At 38.3% G+C, this 20601-nt stretch overlaps 1 protein-coding gene across 1 annotated transcript in view; it reads right to left on the reverse strand.

Annotated features, from left to right (window-relative positions):
* The window catches only part of PAFAH1B1 (platelet activating factor acetylhydrolase 1b regulatory subunit 1), a 76619-nt gene that overhangs the window by 34580 nt on the left and 21438 nt on the right, over positions 1–20601 (reverse strand). The window contains exon 2 of the mRNA XM_082605381.1: positions 6066–6286. Coding sequence (XP_082461507.1) covers positions 6066–6097 — 32 coding nt within the window. The 5' untranslated portion in view covers positions 6098–6286. The remainder of the gene's footprint in view (positions 1–6065; positions 6287–20601) is intronic.

Here is a 20601-nt window from a genome sequence, read left to right on the forward strand (position 1 = left end):
TTAAATGTTCACATGAATAGATTTCTCTTTTCTCTCCTTTTGCTATTAATTTGTATTTTTATTGCATTATGGTCAGCAAATGAGGCCTATGTGATTTCTGCTTTTTTGGGATTTGAGATTTTCTTTGCAGTCTAATGCATGGCAATTTTTTTCCTTAATATTTATAACTCTGATTGGGAAGAATGTGTAATATAAAAATTGTTCACTTTTCACTTGTCATTCATTTTGGGAGAAAGAAAAAATTAGTCTCTAGCATGCAAAGACCCACAGAGGTCTATTCATGAGTCCATCTTCAAAAAGGTACATAATGACAAAATCTACCCAACAATAGAGGAATCAAAATAAGAATACAAGAATGGTCCAAACTCATCAAATTGTACACATTAAATATGTACAGTTATTTGTATATCAACTATACTTCATTACAGCTGTTAAAAAATACAAGAATGGGAAAGTGTGGCACAAAGGAACTAGGGGTGAACATCAAATCAAACAGTACAAATATTATCAACCAGGACAACATAAAAGTAACAGACTCCCTTCATCTTTCATGGGGGGAAATCAATGTGTAAAATTTGATTTAAAAAAATAGAGGTATAAGTTTATTTTGCTATAAGTAGCTATTAGATGAACTAACAACAGATAGTACCATTTCCAAACTCAAAGAAAGGGTGACAAAAAATATTAAAAACAGGTTGTAAAGTATAATTCTATCTTATAAATCTTAAGGAAAAAAAGATGTTCATGTAAGTTTTGTAAAAACATGAAAATATGTGAAAAAATTATAATATACAGAGGTGATGGTGGCCACTTCTGGAAAGTGGGACTGAGAAAGTAGGGGGTTATGTTTACTTTTGACATATATTAATTTTGGTAATGGAATTTTGTTTAATGAATAGTGAACTTAAAGTCAGAAAACTGCCTCTATTAGTGTCATAAAATTGGATAATTTTAATCTCTCCTATCCTCGATTTATCTATAAAATAAAGATGTTTGTCATATCCACAAAAATGTTTTCATGTTATTATTCATGTTTATATGCCCTAGAGTAGTAAGAACACAGAAGGCAGGCAATACACATTTGCTGAGCTGAATCACAAATTACCTGTTTCAAGTTTGTTAAAATTTATTTCATTTCTTTTCCAAAACTACCTCAAAGAATTTTATAGCCTAACTGCTATCCAACCTTCAGAAATGCTAAAATGTTACAAAGGCTAAAAGAGGTGCCAAAAAATATCTTACTTGTAAGAGGTACATAAACATTTGTTTCTTGCTATCATAGTAAATATATGTTCACATCATTTTCAAAAATAGGAGAAAAAGCAAATCCCTTCATTTTATTTCCTTACTAAAAATTGGGAGACACTAAATCTACTTCCCAAATTTACATTTAGATCTGTAAGACAATTTTTTTTTGCTTGATGAGCACTTTTAAGTCAATTCTTATCTCAAATTCTATAAAAACTTGGCCACCTGAAATCAGGTTCTCCCCTTCTCAACTGATTTTTAGTCAAATTAAAAGCTCTATTCTTGGGCCTTCCCCGGTGGCGCAGTGGTTAAGAATTCACCTGCCAATGCAGGGGACATGGGTTCGAGCCCTGGTCTGGGAAGATCCCACATGCCGCGGAGCAACTAAGCCCATGCGCCACAACTACTGAGCCTGCGCTCTAGAGCCTGTGAGCCACAACTACTGAAGCCAGCGTGCCTACCACAAGAGAAGCCACCACAATGAGAAGCCCGCGCACTGCAACAAAGAGTAGCCCCTGCTCGCGGCAACTAGAGAAAGCCCGTGTACAGCAACAGAGACCCAACACAGCCAAAAATAAATAAATTATATATATATATACACATACATACACACACACACATATATATAAAAGCTCTATTCTTGGCCATAATGTTTAAATATTCATCCTGATTATGAGGGTAATAAGCATGACTTGCAGTCAGCTCACACAAGGTATCTAGAAGAAAAGGATCTGAAGTGACTTAGAAATAAGACATTAAAAACCAGACATGCCTTCAATAATATAAAAGTACATTTGCAGGCTTATAAAAGTACATTTGCAGGCTTCCCTGGTGGTGCAGTGGTTAAGAATCTTCCTGCCAACGCAGGAGACCCGGGTCCAAGCCCTGGTCTAGGAAGATCCCACATGCTGCGGAGCAACTAAGCCCATGTGCCACAACTACTGAGCCTGTGCTCTAGAGCCCGCGAGCCACAACTACTAAGCCTGTGCACCTAGAGCCCGTGCTCTGCAACAAGAGAAGCCATCGCAATAAGTCCGTGTACCGCAACGAAGAGTAGCCCTGGCTCGCCACAACTAGAGAAGATAGGAAGGGGATGTGATGCAAAACACAGAAACTGAAACACTAGAACACATGAACCCAACTGTATTTCAAATGAATGATATAACTACATGAAGAGTGAGAGGAAAAAATAGTACAAAACAAATCCACGTAAGTTACAAACACAGTATTTGATTATATACTCTCAGTCTTGGGCAGGATGGATGGGGGGAGAACTGCATACAAACTCTGGACCCTTTCCAGGAGATTTGTTTTTTGTAGTGGTATGAGCGTAATAATTCTAAAACTATTTTGGAAGTATGACAGCCCTCCTAGAGGACAGTGGCAACATCTGGAGATATTTTTGGTTGTGGCACCTAGTGGGTAGAAGCTAGGGATGTTGCTAAACAACCAAGAGTGTACAGGACAGCCCCCACAGCAAATAATTATTCAGCGCAAAACGTCAACTGTGCAAAGACTGAGAAACCTTAGTATACATATGAGCTAGGGGGTCTGTATATGTGTTAATACATACATGTATGTCCTAGTTCCGTCTACTTAAAGGGCCCAGAAGCAAAGACATCTCAGTAGTAACGAGTACACTTAGTGCCCATATCTTGGTCTCAAATACCATTCCCCACTAAGAGGAACCAGGGCTTTCTAGAGCAACGGCTGATTCTAAGGTTAAGACAGGATAGGTAAACAATAAGCTTGGAATATCCTGTTATCCTAGAAAGTAAGGAGGTGCTCACAAAAAATGACAGGGGCATAGATAAGAGCCAACTGAAGAGGCTCCTGTGGGACAATCTGGGACAATTCAAGCGCCAAAACAGTACAATAGTAATGAATGATAACTGAAAATATAAGAACCCATGAGTTAATACCAATAATGAAAAGAGAAGTATATAAAAAGGAGAAAAAGAAGGTCCACTGATTACAGTAAAATGCTGAGTGCTAACAAATACAGAATGAGTAGTGGGGTTAGAAAATCATCACTTTGCCACCACTGTAGTACAGAATCATTCAAGCAAGAATCATCAATGGATGTTAAATCTAGGGGAGAAATTATCGACAGGAAAGAAAAATGTTTGCATGATCTTAAAATATCTCCCCACTTATCTGCTGAAAAGGAAATAAAAGAAACTGTATAGTGGAGACATTTAGACTGAGTGATCAAAATTAACATCATCATTGAGGGACAAATGGACATTCTGTGTCCCTAGATATGATATCCTGAAAAGAATATAAAATTATTTATGTAGTATTCTGTCCAAGAATGCATAAACTGGATCTGATCATGAGGAAACAGACAAACATAAAATGAGAAATACTCTACTAAAAAAAAAAAAAGACTCACAAATAACAAATGCTGGCAAGAAAAGGGAACCCTCATACACTGTTGGTGGGAATGTAAATTGGTGCAGCCACTGTGGAAAAAGGTATGGAGGTTTCTCAAAAAACTAAAAATAGAGCTACCTTATGACCCAGCAATTCTACTCCTGTGTACATATCGAAAGAAACAAAAACACTAATTTGAAAAGATACATGCACCCCAATGTTCATAGCAGCATTACTTACAATTGCCAAAGTATGGAAGCAACCTAAGTGTCTGCCAACAGATGAATGGGTAAAGAAGATGTGATATATATACAATGGAATACTACTCAGCCAAAAAAAAAGAAAGAAAATCTTGCCATTTGCAGCAACGTGGATGGACTTGGAGGGCATTATGCTAAGTGACCTAAGTCAGATAGAGAAAGACAAATACTGTATGATATCACTTATATGTGGAATCTAAAAAAAATACAACTAGTGGATAAAACAAAAAAGAAGCAGACTCACAGATATAGAGAACAAGCCAGTGGTTAGTTACCAGTGGGGTGACGGAAGTGGGGAAGGGGCAACATAGGGGTAGGGAGGAAAAAGGAGTTATTATGGGATTATATGAAATCATGTGTGAAGCTTCTGAAAATTGCAAAGCACTATAGAATTTAAAGAATCTTTCATTCAATAAAAAGATTTTTTTTCAAGACTATTCAAAAATATTAATGTCATAAAAGACAAAGAAATGTTGAGGAAATGTTCCAGGTTAAATAAGACTAAAGTGACATGACAACTAAATATACCAAATCCTAGACTGGATGCTGTACCAGAGAGGGGGAAAAAAATGCTATAAAGGACATTATTGGCCCAATTAACAAGACTGATGTAGATTAAGTAAAAAGTATTGTGACAGTGTTAAATTTTACTGAAATTGCTAACTGTACTGTGGTTTTATAAAAGAATATAGTTATTCTTAGGAACCGCACAATGAAGTACCTGGGGGAAAGGTCATTCATGCATGCAACTTACTCTCATATGGTTTTAAAAAAAATACTGTGGAGTGAAGTAAGTCAGAAAGAGAAAAACAAATATCGTATATTAACTCATATATGTGGAAGCTAGAAAAATGGTACAGATGAACCTATATCCAGGGAAGGAACAGAGATGCAGACGTAGAGAACTGACATGTGGACACGGGTTGGGGGAAGGGGAGGGTGGGACGAATTGGGAGATTAGGATTGACATATATATACTACCATGTATAAAATAGATAGCTAGTGGGAACCTGCTGTATATAGCACAGGGAGCTCAGCTTGGTGCTCTGTGATGACCCAGATGGGTGGAATGGGCAGGGCGTGGGAGGGAGGTCCAAGAGGGAGGAGATGGAGGTATACATATAGCTTATTCACTTCATTGTACAGCAGAAACTAACACAACATTTTAAAGCAATTATACTCCAATTGAAAAAAAAATACTGGGGCTTCCCTGGTGGCGCAGTGGTTGAGAGTCCGCCTGCCGATGCAGGGGATGCGGGTTCGTGCCCCGGTCTGGGAAGATCCCACATGCCGCGGAGCGGCTGGGCCCGTGAGCCATGGCCGCTGAGCCTGCACGTCCGGAGCCTGTGCTCCACGGCGGGGGGGGCCACAGCAGTGAGAGGCCCGCGTGCCGCAGGGGGGAAAAAAAATACTGTACACACACAGCTAGAGTGCAAAAGATAGAGCAAATGGTAAAAAATAACAATAGGTGAATTTGGATAAAATGTATGAGTATTCTTTGTACTAATCTTACAACTTCTCTATAAATTTGAAATTATTTCCAAATGAAGTTTTTTAAAACCCACAGAAAATCTTTTAAATACCTAGAACATGAAGTTAAATGTTCCCCGTATATTCCTCACCTACAAAAATAGAATATTATAAAATATGAGATGCTATAAGATACTATAAAATAGCAGTAGTCAAATCATTTCATGCTTCTTTCATTAACGCATTTGCATTAACTATACTAGCCACCTCATAAAGTTCAAATACAATAGTGATTGGATGATAAAAGATAACACAGTAAGACAAAAAGGAAAGGCATTAGCAGTAAAAACAACAAAAAAGCTTTCATTTTTCTAATGCATGGATTCCAGACAAAAAAATTTTGAAGAGCTTTGAAGCACCTACCTTCCTATTGAACATAAGATAGTTAAGACATGCTTAGGATAGAATTTAACCCAACTAACTTACTTGTTTGCTTTGCTTTAAACATACACACGTTTATGTCAAACGGGTAAATAATACTATGTCAAAATAAGACCCAGTTTTAAAATCAGACCAAATAGCCCAAACCAATATTTGAACTCTCACAACAATAGTTTTAATTTAGAATATGTCTCCCAAAGCTGTATTTTAATTTACTACTTTGTCCTTTATGAGAGGATTTTTTAAAAATCACAAAACAGAGGAACTTACAGTTCATCTCGTTGTCTCTGGGACAGCACCATTTTGGCTGTAATGTCAAGCTTATTTGATATAGTGGTATGTCCCTCCTTTGGGAAATCAAAAAACTTTGCAATCCCTGGATTTATAATTAAATATGCCACTAAGTGGCTTCCACGCAGGGGAAAATGATTCTTCCACAAGTGAATCCAACAAGTAACCAGGAGATATTCAACAAGTAAGGTTCATTCCACCTAAGAAGAAAGAGAGAAAGATTATTTCTTTCACTTAGAACTTAAATTATTTCTAAATTATTATTTGCAGTATACACTTTCAAAGGTGAGGTTTACTATGATGGTAGTATGAATATCAGATGATGTTTTTTAACGTACTGTGAAAATCAATGCTAAAATAGTCATTTTACGAATTTTAAATTATCTTTAATAGTTTACTGAGCAAAAAGAACACTATTTTAAAATTTACCCACTCACAACCATGACACCTGCTAGATATATTGATATCAATTTTATTAAATTTTGAATATTAACATACAACTTCTAGAGAAGACAATAATTTTCCCTTAATGATAAAAAAACAAATTTTCTAATTTACAAAAAGAAGCATTACCTGAAAAAAGTAACAAAGATAAGTACTTCAGAAACTGTCCACAAGCCAAAGGTTCCAACCATAACTGAAGTAACCTTGAAGACTGAATATTAGTTACTAGTGATCTTAGAATAGCTGATATTACTTATAATGTAAACAAGCCATTTAGCAATCTCATGCCCTCTTAACCAATGCATTTAATCAAGAAATAATTTAGGAACTTCCCCAGCGGCACAGTGGTTAAGAATCCACCGCCAATGCAGGGGACACGGGTTCGATCCCTGGTCCGGGAAGATCCCACATGCCGCAGAGCAACTAAGCCCGTGCGCCACAACTACTGAGCCTGCGCTCTAGAGCCTGGGAGCCACAACTACTGAGCCCGCGTGCCACAACTACTGAAGCCCACGTACCTAGAGCCCATGCTCCGCAACAAGAGAAGCCACTGCAATGAGAAGCCTGCGCACCGCAACGAAGAGTAGCCCCCGCTCACCGCAATTAGAGAAAGCCCGTGTGCAGAAACAAAGACCCGACGCAGCCAAAGATAAAATAAATTTTTTTAAAGAAGAGGTAATTTAGCAGTTTCAATTTATTGTGTACTTAAGAAGTATGTGTTTAAAAAAAAATTAAAAACTGAATGAAGTACATCTTCTTTGTGCTCACACAGTAATCCAATTCTGTAACCCCATTACCTAATATTTCAGAGCCCTTTCTTTACACTTGCAACACTATAAAGCCAATTTCCATACAGTATCTAAAAAGTACTGTGATCAGCTCAATGAGAGTAAATGTAGGTAAAAGAAAAATCAAGAATTGTTTCTTAAAGAATTATTCTTCAGGGACTTCCCCGGTGGTCCAGTGGTTAAGACTCCGAGCTCCCAATGCAGGGGGCCTGGGTTCGATCCCTTGTTGGGGAACTAGATCCCACATGCCGCAGCGAACATCCCACGTGCCACAACTAAGACCCAGCACAGCCAAATAAATAAATATTTTTTTAAAAAATTATTCTCCAAGGGCTTCCCTGGTGGCGCAGTGGTTGAGAGTCCGCCTGCCGATGCAGGGGACACGGGTTCGTGCCCCGGTCTGGGAAGATCCCACATGCCGCGGAGCGGCTGGGCCCGTGAGCCATGGCTGCTGAGCCTGCGTGTCCGCAGCCTGTGCTCCACAACGGGAGAGGCCACAACAGTGAGAGGCCCGCGTACCGCAAAAAAATAAAATAAAAAAATTAAAAAAAAAACAGAAGCCACATCATAACAAATTCAATAAAGACTTAAAAAAAATAACCCTTTAAAAAAATAAATATATGATATCTTTTTAAAAACTGAAATATATTTGACATATAACATTGTGTAAACTTAAGGTATATGTTAATTTGATACATTTATAGATTATAATATTATCATTGCCTTTGTAGTGATAATTAGTACCTCTATCATATTACATAATTTTTTAAAAAGTGGTTGGAATAATTAAGTTCTAGTCTTTTGTTGAGCAAGTTTGATGATTATAATACATTACTGTTGTCTACACTCACTATACTGTGCCTTAGATTTCTAGGACTTCTTCACTACTCATTGCAAGTTTGTACCTTTTTTTCAATTTTTATTTTTTATTGTGGTAACACTGGTTTATAACATTATTTTAGTTTCATGTATACAGCATTGTATTTCTACTTCTATGTACCCCACAGAGTGCTTACCACCAAAAGTTTAGGTTCCATCTGTCACCATACAGTTGATTCCCTTTACCCATCCCTTCCCCTCTGGTAACCACTATGCTGTCAAAGACCATTTCTTGAGTACCCTTTCCATGCCATGTCAGGCACGATTCCAGGCACTGGGGATAGAGAGTGGTGAATAAGCCAGTCAAGGAGGAAAAATGAGAGAGCAGACCCTGCTTTTAAATAGGAGCCCTGAGTCAAAGAGTGAGTACTCATATGTTCCCAATGGCAGCTGCTGATTTCAATGGAGATCCTTCTCCACTAAGCAATACTAGTAAATATAATCAGGGATTTATTTTATAATCTTGAATGATTCTTCTGACCTGTAGCCCAGTTACCTCAAAATAATAGCTGAAAGCCACCACTACCACTATGTCTAAATCCAGAGAAATATGACTAATGTGAATAATAAATTGTGGATTGAGAACCAAGCACAATGGACAACTGAGAAAACCAACCATCTTTGGTATTTAACATCTCTTAATTATTTAAGCCTCACTTTTCTAAATCTCACTAGTCATGCCATGCCAAACTATCTTGGAACTCATACACTCTAACGAAGGTTACAGTAGGGTAAGGATTATCTAATGTTGTGACTATGTGAACTGTCTACAGATTTCCATTATCTGGGACAATGGTAATCCACTGACAGAGAATTAATCATATAAATCAGAGTAAAAAAGAAACATAGCAAAAATCCCTGTTTTAATCAGGAAATAACTCTACTGTATTAGGTACATTACAGGGTCCAATTTAATTATGGAGAGACTGCCTCTAGACAAAAAAGCAAATTAATGTACGAGAATTACAATAGTACTGGAATACTAGCATGATCTAATAACGATAAAACCAAGGCATGCATAAATCACTGAATGTATAGTAGTGTAACGCACAAATTTATTCATTCAACAAACATACACAAAACAGTTACTATGAGCCAGGCATCAGGTTTAATGAGGGAAAAGAAAAGACTTGGTCTTTACACTGAAGAAGTTGCAGTCTACTGGAAGAGTCAGCCAAGAAACAGGCAATTAAAACTGCGTGAAAAGTGTGACAAGTACTTCCACATAGCGGGTGATGATTCAAGATAAAGCTGAAGGGGACCTCCCTGGTGGCACAGTGGTTGAGGGTCCGCCTGTTAATGCAGGGGACACGGGTTCGAGCCCTGGCCCGGGAAGATCCCACATGCCGCGGAGCAACGGAGTCCTTGCGCCACAACTACTGAGCCTGCGCTCTAGAGCCCGCAAGCCACAGCTACTGAGCCTGCATGCCACAACTATTGAAGCCCACGCACCTAGAGCCCGTGCTCCGCAACAAGAGAAGCCACCGCAACAAGAAGCCCATGCACCACAACGAAGAGTAACCCCCACTCGCAGCAGCTACAGAAAGCCCACGCACAGCAACGAAGACCCAACACAGACTAAATAAATGAATGAATGAATGAATAAATACATTTTTAAAAAGATAAAGCTGAAGAGGTAAGCACAGGCTAGGTCACAAAACAAGCACTGGTCTTTATAATTTATCGGACAATGGTAAACCATTAGATAAGTTTTTTAGAAAAATCATTCTCATTTATATAGTGAAGAATGGACCATGAGGACGGGAAAGGAAGAAACCAGATAGAAGGTTTGCAGTAATGAAGGTGATAGATGATGGAGATCTACACTAGAATAGCAGCAGTAAATAAAGAGAACTAGAAAGGTGAGAGTAAAAGGTCAGTCAAGGAGTCGACTCAAAAAACTTCTAGATTTCTAGATTAGAAATAAGTTGAACGAAGTAGAACTATGTGTGAGGGGATGAAGAAGTAAGTGTGACTCATTCCATCTTTAGATACACTGAATCCAAGGTGCCTGTGAGATTTCTAGTCAGAAGCTGTACAACCAAGTCAGTTCTGAAAAGAACCAACCTATGGGGGGGGGGGGAAAAAGGTCTGGTACTTACCAGCTAAGAGATGGTATAACTGAAGCCATGACAAAGGATGACATGACCTATGGAGAATGTGTACAGTACGATGAGCAGAAGCCCTAGGCTAGAGCCAGGCAGAGCAACACCAACACTTAAGAGTCTACCACAGAGGCTGAGAGGAAGCAATTAAAGAGGTAAAAGTAAAAAGAAGAGAGAATATGTCACAAGTCAAGGAAGTATTTCAAGGAGAGGCAACCAACAATACCCAAAGTTACCCAAATGTCAAGTAAAATAAGGTCTGAAATGGGTCTGTTCCATTCAGTATAGAGCTCCTACTGATAACCTTGATGAGAATGGTTTCAGTAAAATGGCCACATCCAAATGGGCTGATGAGTGTGCAAGAAGATGAAGTAAAGATGGTACCATGAATAAAAATCTTAGAAACAGATGGAAATGTTAAAAAGCAGTTTTTCTGGGTTGTTGTTTTTCTCAACCAAGCGAGATGCTTAAATGCTAATGGTGGAGAAAAAAAAGACTCAAGAGAAATAAAGGAATGAATAATTTTAATATGACCATTTTCACCCCCTAATTAACCAAAGGCAAACAATGAAACAACCAGACATGATGTATCCCCTGAGAGAATAACAACACGCCACCTATAAAGTATTCTTGCCACAAAATCGAATCTGAATCTGTTCAAGTCTCTGGCTCCAACTATCAATTTGCAAGAAGTATAGAGGGCAGAAGAATATGTTAAAGACACCACGGGGATATAACCAGCAAAATCCAGATTGTGAAAAGCCCTATAAAATAAATGACCCAGTTTCTTCAAATAAATTTCAAGGAAATTAAAAAAAGAGTTGGAAAGGGAAACCTATAGATTAAAAGAGATAAGTGATATAACCATTGGACTTCATTGACCTTACTTAGATCTGAACTTTTAGAAAGTGTAAAATAAATAATTTTTGTAAAACAAAGCAATTAACAAACATTTGGGGAAATGTGAACATTGACTGGATGTCTGATGATATTAAAGAATAACTGAGTTTTTCAAGGAATAATGGTATCGTGATTATTTTTTAAAGTCGTTTAGAAATATACAATGAAAATTTTATCAGTGGAATAACGTGTCTGGGATTTGCTTCAACAAAATTTGGAAGTGTGGATGGAGGGACATATATGAAACAATATTAGCTTTGAGTTGATAACTGTTGAAGAGGGATAATGGGTACATGAATGGTTATTATTCTCTACTTTTGTTTATGAATCTGATGTTTTCCATAATAAAAAGTCTTTTTAAAAAATCAGAATAGGGAAATACTCAATGGAAGGAGGAGGAAGAAAAAGGAATGAGGGATCCAGATATAAAGTTGGCTTACCTCTTCTACTGTATTAGAAAGGAGAAAAGGATGCAAAAATTTTTATATTCTGGGAAAACAGGAAGTAAGGTCATTTGCTGGCTGGGGGAGAAAGGAAGAAGGCAATAAGAGGCTTGAAAGAGCTGCTATGAAGAATGAGGGCAAAGGAACACAACAGGAAGTACAGGAAGGACATTTTTAAGATTGGAGACCATGAATTTTTGCTGGTGCCAATCTACAAAGATGTGATTTTTCTGTAGCAAGTATGTATAGTCGTCTGGCTACAGAAACAGAAAAGTCATACATTAGAGATCTAGGATTGGGTTGAGGGTTTACAGGATATGTGAGATGAATGCATAATGAAGGGAGTTGAAACAATGGATCAAAGAGCCTAAACTACATTGTGCAGAAAGTGGTAACATGGGAGACGAACACTTGAAAGGCTGTAGTAAGAGAGTGGGATGATTAAATTTAAAACGTCTCAATTTGCTAATTATAATTAATTATGATATTATTTACTACTATAGGTTAATAATGTTTTTATTACAACTAGCTAAGTATTGATGACAAATGGTAGAGAGAGACAATAGGTATGATGAGCCCTAAATGCAGATTAAGAAAGAAGATGTGGGTTCGAGCCAGTCATCAACTCTATAAATCTGAGTAATTCATCTAACTTTTCTGGAAAGAAGATAATATCTAAGGTTCCTTTTAACTCAGATTATTTTATCCTCTATTAATTTCCTAGCTTTAAACTTTCTTCCCTTTATTTAACATACATATTGGTTACCAGAAAGCCCAAGTATCATACTTAAGAATTTAATATAGACAAGGTACAGTATTTCTCAGATTTACCTTTCCAGTTACCTTTTAGCTTAATATTTTAATATATAATTGCAAAATATCCCATAACAACAAAAATAAATGGTTCTCAAATGGAGCAAAAGACAGAGTTTAGAGTACTTTGCAATGAACAATCTATATTTATAACCAACAATACAAATAAACCAGGCAGTATTTTCATACCACCTAGTGGAGGAGTTCTAAATCTTTTTGGGGGTCACTGGACTCCTTTGAGAATGTGATGAAAGCCAAGACCTCTTGCCTCAAAAAAGGACATATGAAGATAAACAAAATATTACATACATGCATTTTAAGGGGGTTCACAAATCCTTCCAAAGTCAACATAATGAATGAAAAGACTTATCTTTTTTTTTTTTTTTTTTTTTTTTTTTTTTTTGCTGTACGCGGGCCTCTCACTGTTGTGGCCTCTCCCGTTGCGGAGCACAGGCTCCGGACGCACAGGCCCAGCGGCCATGGCTCACGGGCCCAGCCGCTCCGCGGCATATGGGATCCTCCCAGACCGGGGCACGAACCCGTATCCCCTGCATCGGCAGGCGGACTCTCAACCACTGCGCCACCAGGGAGGCCCAGACTTATCATTTTTGAAATGTATTTTGGCAGTACTTCAATAATCCCCTCTAAGCTACTTGTATATATCACAAACATATTTCAAAGAAGAGTTTGGTTTGTTCATTTGCATGTCAATATCCAGACGTTCTTAAGAGATCAGATCCGTGTTGCCTGAGCACTAGAAACAGAGGCTTCTTCAGTATGCTTTCTGGAATGCAGAATTCTTAAGTATTCTGTATTCTAATACTATATCCACTTTTCTGCTATACCAGTGCAGCTCTCCTAGACAACAATGTTTATGATTTGGATAAGTACCTCACCACAGAAAGAGAAAGGAGAAAAGTAAAAAAGAAAAGAGAAGTAAGAGAATATTAAAAAATAATCTTACAAATCAGGATGGTGAGTGAATTATTAAAGTTCCTCTCATTTTGTTTCAATGTGTTAAAAACACTGGCTAAGGTTTCACACTTAGCCAAGTTTGCAAGTTCTTTTATCTCCCATGGACTTCCCAAGGACACCAAGGCTCACTACTAACGGATTCACACTTGAGACAGACATTTCAACAACAATACCATCCTATAATCTCTGAGCAAACGATTTGAAATTTTTCTCCTGTCAACTTCTTTTGTATTAGGCTGTGTATCAATAGTTACGTTAAAAATTACCTGGAAAGCTACAATAGAAAGTGGTAACACACTGAAAGAGACTACACGGACAGGACACAGCTACAAGATCTGCAGAAGTCTGGTTTTACCAAGGTGGGAAATAAAGTCCACCAACACAGCTCTCAATTTCACCCCATTGCAATGAGAGCTTTTGGTCCGAAAGTTAGGGACTTAAAGCTTCAAGGCTAATGGGAATTTTCTGCTCAAACAATATTGTTTTAAACGCTAAAGCCTTCAATATTAAAATATTGATTGGTAAGGTCTTACCCAGGGATTTTCCAATTGAATATTTATTAAAAAGAAGAAAATCACAATACTTGGACCATTCTTAAAATGGGACAATCAGCCTCACGTAAAATTGGTGTAAATCAAAAGAATACCCTAGAATTTGAGGCATTGTGATGTTAAGGCTTCAATTTTTATTTTTATTTTTTTATTTTTTTTGCGGTATGCTGGCCTCTCCCGTTTCGGAGCACAGGCTCCGGACGCACAGGCTCAGCGGCCATGGCTCACGGGCCCAGCCATTCCACGGCGTGTGGGATCTTCCCGGACCGGGGCATGAACCCGTGTCCCCTGCATCGGCAGGCGGACTCTCAATCACTGCGCCATCAGGGAAGCCCAAGGCTTCAAATTTTGAGATCAGTTTCCAGCTTCAAGGAAACTAAAGCAGAAGGTTGTTACATTTTTTTATGAAAGGCTTTTAGTAGAGTTTTTTACAGTTTTATTTTAGCAGAGTTTTATTTCTATGCAATGCAGAATTCTTCTCCAGAATTCTTCTGTATTCTTCTCTCTCTTCCTGGTAACACAGTATTACATACAGTTTTGAAGTAATGATGCTTACACAACAGCATTTTGGGGGAATGTTACATTGATCTCAAATTATGAACACTACAAAATGTCAAAATTATGAGGACTGACACAACTTTGCCTTAAAGAGTACTAGACTGGAACTTGTCATATTATGTTTAAGGAAGACTTAGAGTGTTCACTGATGTTTATGATTTTAATATTTCTGAAGGCCATTACAGTGACTTGGATATGTGCTGAAAGCCAAACTTTTAAACAAAGAACTTTTTTTTTTTTTTTTTTGGCTGTGTTGGGTGTTCGTTGCTGCGCGCAGGCTTTCTTTAGTTGCGGCGAGCGGGGGTTACTCTTTGTTGTGGTGCACGGGCTTCTCATTGCAGTGGCTTCTCTTGTTGCACAGCACAGGCTCTAGGCGCGCAGGCTTCAGCAGTTGTGGCACGTGGGCTCAGTAGCTGTGGCTCACGGGCTCTAGAGCGCAGGCTCAGCAGTTGTGGCTTGCGGGCTTAGTTGCTCCCCGGCATGTGGGATCTTCCCGGACCAGGGCTCAAACCCGGGTCCCCTGCATTGGCAGGCGGATTCTTAACCACTGTGCCACCAGGGAGCCCAAACGAAAAACTATTTTAAATAAATCCTATTTCAACACACACACACACACACACACACACACAACACCTTTATAAACTATTATTTCACTAATAATCTACATTGTTCTTTGCTAACCAGGAGTTTATGAAATAGGGGAAAATAATACAGAAAATAAAGGATGTGTCTGACGGAAAACATAAACAGCAATTATATGGTAATAGTAGAGGTGTACTGACATAAAAAATGGAAACTGTCAGATTTACTTATTATTAGATGTACATTAAGTGATTGCCAATGGTTCCTGCTCTCATGAAATTGTCACTCAACAATGCCTTATTTAAAGAGGGTCAGCATGGCTTCCCTTGTGGTGCAGTGGTTAAGAATCTGCCTGCCAATGCAGGGGACACGGGTTTGAGACCTGGTCCAGAAAGATCCCACATGCCGTGGAGCAGCTAAGCCCACGTGCCACTAATGAAGCCCGCACGTCTAGAGCCCATGCTCTGCAACAAGAAAAGCCACCGCAATGAGAAGCCCACGCACCGCAACCAAGAGTAGCCCCCACTCACTGCAACTAGAGAATGCCCTCGCGCAGCAACGAAGATTCAACGCAGCCGTAAATGAATGAATGAATGATGACAGCTAAGTGAACAAGGTATATTTTTTTGAAAAATAAAATAGAGGGTCAGCAAATTATCTACCTTCCTTGAATAGCACATATTATATTATAGCTCATAACCCTAATCCAAATAATATATTCCAGATACAGCAATGAGGCAAGGCAGAAGAATTATTGAGTACCTTTTCATACTAGTTTTCTAGAGTTAAATAGAATCTCCCGTTTCTTCATAAACTGTGCGCTTCATGAGAAATGAAAACTGAAGCAGTCATCTCCCAAAACATGGTCCTGGCCCCTGGATGAGAAATGTTTTTTCACTTGTGCTGTCTTCTCTTCCTCTCACCATCCCCAAATTGTCTGCAACATCCAAATCATTCTGATTTCCATACAACTAACCCAAAAGAACATACACATATGTGTTTTGATTTGCACAGTCCTCACTGTATGGACTCATCCGTGTAAATAGTGGTGGGTATTTTGGGTGTGCCAGCAAATTCTTCATCACTTCAGATGATGCTCCTTATCATGGCATCAGACATGAGGTTACAGGTTTCTCTAAGTTCTCAATATTTGACTTTGACTATTACTCTAGGTAAAAACAATGTTTAAAACTACGTCATTAGTGCCATACTGCAATGCAGTCAAATAATGAAAAAAAAATAGGTACACTTACCTATGAAATCAATGCATTGCATATTCTGAAAAATAACCCAAATTTAAATTTTTAAATTTACAGTTTAATTCTGTAAGATTACATCAGACAACAAAGTATCCCCGAAAGTAACTTCATTTCCTTAAATCAATTTTTGTCATTTCCTCACTCTCCCACCTACAGAGATAAGCTTCTAGAGTCCTGAAATTGTTTTCTAATAAAAAATAAGATGGCAAAAGTAACTAAAACATTAATTGTCCTTGCAGTATCTTGTGGTCTGTGTGAACAATTAACATGAAGAAGTTAGATTTCCCCTATCCTCAGAATTTGAAAATGTTAGATCACTGAAAGTTTTTAATCAAATACCTAGGGGTTTTTTTGGTTTGTTTTTATTTAGTATTTATTTATTTGTATTTATTTGTATTTATTTAGTTTTTATTTATTTAGTTAGTTAGTTATTTGGCTGCACTGGGTCTTAGTTGCGGCATGCAACTAAGATCTAGTTTGCTGGCCAGGGATCGAACCCAGGCCGCCTGCACTTGGAGCAGAGTCTTAGCCACTGGACCACCAGGGAAGTCCCTCAAATACCTAGGCTTTAATGTCTACTTGTTCTTATTCTCCTTCAGCTTGGAGGTCCATGATTCACTAGGACCTGCTATTGGCAGGCAGTAACAAAAACTAAAGCAAAAAAAGACCAGGTTGGTTCATAATTGAGGGACAGACTAAGCTCAGGCATAGTTCACTTTTTGAAAAATCAAAATTCTTCCAACAGCTGCACCATTTCCTCACTTTCCTATTAGTTACAATTCACTACCATATCTCATTTTGCAAGATTTAAGTCACTCATCCAAAATACTTTGCATTTTTCAATTAGCCTTGGACCAATGATTAAGATATCACCTTTTCTACTGAGAATTACTCCTACCAATCTCAAGTCTAGTAACTCTTAATATTAAAGGCAAGTGTTGCAAATAGATGCTCTACAGCTTTAGATTATAAATCTGAAGAAAGGAGATAAAGTATTTTTAAGATGAGATTAACATTTCAATCAGTAGACTCTGAGTAAAGCAGATGACCCTCCATAATGTGGGTGGGCCTCATCCAATCTGTTGAAGGCCTTAAGAGAAAGACTTACACATCCCCCGAGATGCCTTTGGACGTAGAGCTGCAACATCAACTCTTCCCTGGCTCACCAGCCAGCCAGCCTACCCTGCAAATTTTGGACCTACCAACCTTCACAACCACATGAGCCAATTTCTTAAAATCTCTCCCTCCCCTTTCTCTCCCTCTCCCGGCGATTGACTGTGGTCACTTTTTCCTTTTAAATTTATACGTAAATCCTATTGGTTCTGTTTTGCTGGAGAACCCTAATAATACGCCCCCAAACCCTCAGTTCTGTTATATTAATATAGCAGCCTTTATTATTATAGCCTTAGCCTATCACTAAACTCTATTGGAATGAATACTCTTCACCCCTCATACTGCTTAAACCCTACTCCCTGGATACTCTCTAGGTAAATCAATGCCTTCAAGGGTTATCAAATGCAAAATACTGAGTCCCACTTAAAACTGACAAGAGAGATGTGCTGAACAAAGGGCTACTACTGAGGTACAAAACAGATAACTGAGAACTCTCCTATCCTCTGTTTCTTCATCACTCTCTCCACTAAGTTTTTGATATTCACTGCCATTGCAACTTACAAGCGCCATCTCATTACTGTTGACCTTTCAGCTCTTCTCTTTCCTCTCCTTGTTTCTTTTTTCTTGGCCAGTCTACCTCATCATTCTTGGCTTTCCCTTTATGGACATTAATCAGGATGCCTCCTCATTCTCACAGCACACCCATCAAACTCATGCTAGATATAATCTTCACTCCAGCAGTGTTCACCTGTTGATGGGTGTTCAAAGATCACTTTTTTTTTCTTCCTTATTTTTTGGCTGCATTGGGTCTTCGTTGCTGCATGTGGGCTTTCTCTAGTTGCGGCAAGCGGGGGCTACTCTTCGTTGTGGTGCATGGGCTTCTCATTTAAGTAGCTTTTCCTGTTGTGGAGCATGGGCTCCAGGCGCACAGGCTTCAGTAGTTGTGGCGCGTGGGCTCAGTAGTTGTGGCTTGTGGGCTCTAAAGCCCAGGCTCAGTAGTTGTGGCACACAGACTCAGCTGCTCCACGGCATGTGGGATCCACCCGGACCAGGGATCGAACCCGTGTCCCCTGCACTGGCAGGTGGACTCTTAACCACTGCACCACCAGGGAAGTTCCAAAGATCGTTTCTCTGTTGATTAAAATCCCTCTCTTTGACTTAAGGCATGAAGCCTTTTGGAACACCTGATGGTTCCTAAGAAATGGAATTCTGACTGACCTGCTTAGATTTTATTGTATATCGCTTTCTAGTGCTTTTTATCTCAAATCAGTTTTCTGTGTGATACAACTGTGTATGCCTATAAACAGTGAAATAGAATGTGAAAAAAGACAAACATATGTTGTTTTAGTATGCTTTTAGAGGTTGCAGGTCACTTTTTTCTTTTAAATTCACTCTGGTGTCAAAATACACTTAAATGAAAACAAGAGGAAAAGATCTACTATTTAAACAGTTGCTTTACAGACATACAGCCTGATAGTACTGACAAAACAAAATGAACTCCTCCTCCTAAAAATATTGAGTCTCATATAAATTGTGTTCTACCTCATTAAATCCATTATTTCCAGATTCACTGGGATTCTATGATGCCAAATAAATATCTCATAAAAATAAAGAATACTAAATTATACTACTTGCTCTCTAATGTGAATTCCAACTTGTATTCTACTATTCTATTGAGTGACATCAAAAGAGAAAATGAATTTACCAAACTAATGCTGATGACCTCTGTGAGTATACATAAATTTAGGCAATGATTTTTTAGGTTGAAAAACACCTCTGGGACACAGAATAATAAATGCCACATATGTATTTTTTTCAAATAGGATTTACTAAAATAGTTGAAGGAAGTAACTATGGATTTTAACCAGGAGTGTATGTTAGAACCCCCTGAGAAACATCCTGAAAATAATCTTGGCTAGACCTTATCCTCAGAGATTCTGAGACGCCATCTAAATTTTAAAATTTTCTCCAGATGATTTTGATGCACATCCTCAGCAGAGAACTGTATACTCAACACTACAGACTACAGCCAGTCCTAAAGGGCCAAAAGCAAAATTATAAAGAAGGGGAAATCGAGAAATCAAGTGTCAGAACTCATCTGTGTTCCAAGGGCAAAAATCAAATCAGGAGGCCAAGGTACTCAGATTTCAATGGTAACTGCAACAACTGTCACCCAAATTCAAAGAAATATTTACAAAGCCCTTCAGATATATCTAGAGGAGAAATTTTATATTAACAGGAAAAAGAGGTCAATACAACACTTTGAAATAACTAAGCATTTTTCATTATAGTTAAGCTGTTATTAAAGATTTTTTTTTAATTCTTCAAGAAAATACTGCTGGCTTGTTCATTATACAACTCTGTGTAGTCCTCATATTCCTGGTATGTTCTAATAAAGACACATTCTTTTGTAACTATATTATTTTGTCGCTTTTTGTCTGGATTCTATCTCCTTTCCTTTGTATCTACACCAGGGGTCAGCAAACTTTCGGACCTTATGGTTTCTGTAGCAAGAAATTAACAACAATAAATAATGTATGTGGAATATGTGGGTCTCTGTTTCAATAAAACTTTATGGACAATGAAATTTCAATTTCATGTAACTTTTAAATAAATTATTATTGATTTATAAAATTAAAAATTGAAATTATTTTAGAAAATAAATTGTATAAAAATTTTTACAAAATATTATTTTGCTTCTTTCCAACCACTAAAAACTGTAAAAATCACTCTTAGCACGAAGGCACAGTGGTTAAGAATCCACTTGCCAATGCAGGGGACACGGATTCAAGCCCTGCCTGGTCTGGGAAGATCCTACATGCCGCAGAGCAACTTAGCCCGTGTGCCACAACTACTGAGCCTGCGCTCTAGAGCCTGCGTGCTACTACTGAGGCTGCGTGCCACAACTCCTGAAGCCCGTGTGCCTACAGCCCATGCTCCGCAACAAGAGAAGCCACTGCAATGAGAAGCCTGCGCACCACAACGAAGAGTAGCTTCCGCTCGCTGCAACTAGATAAAGCCCACGTGCAGAAACGAAGACCCAATGCAGCCAAAAATAATAAATAAATAGATGTAATCTCTCATCATTAAAAAAAAAAAAGGAAG

The sequence above is a fragment of the Mesoplodon mirus genome (assembly GCF_964341445.2).
Source record: "Mesoplodon mirus genome assembly, chromosome: 18".
Taxonomy (NCBI): domain Eukaryota; kingdom Metazoa; phylum Chordata; class Mammalia; order Artiodactyla; family Ziphiidae; genus Mesoplodon; species Mesoplodon mirus.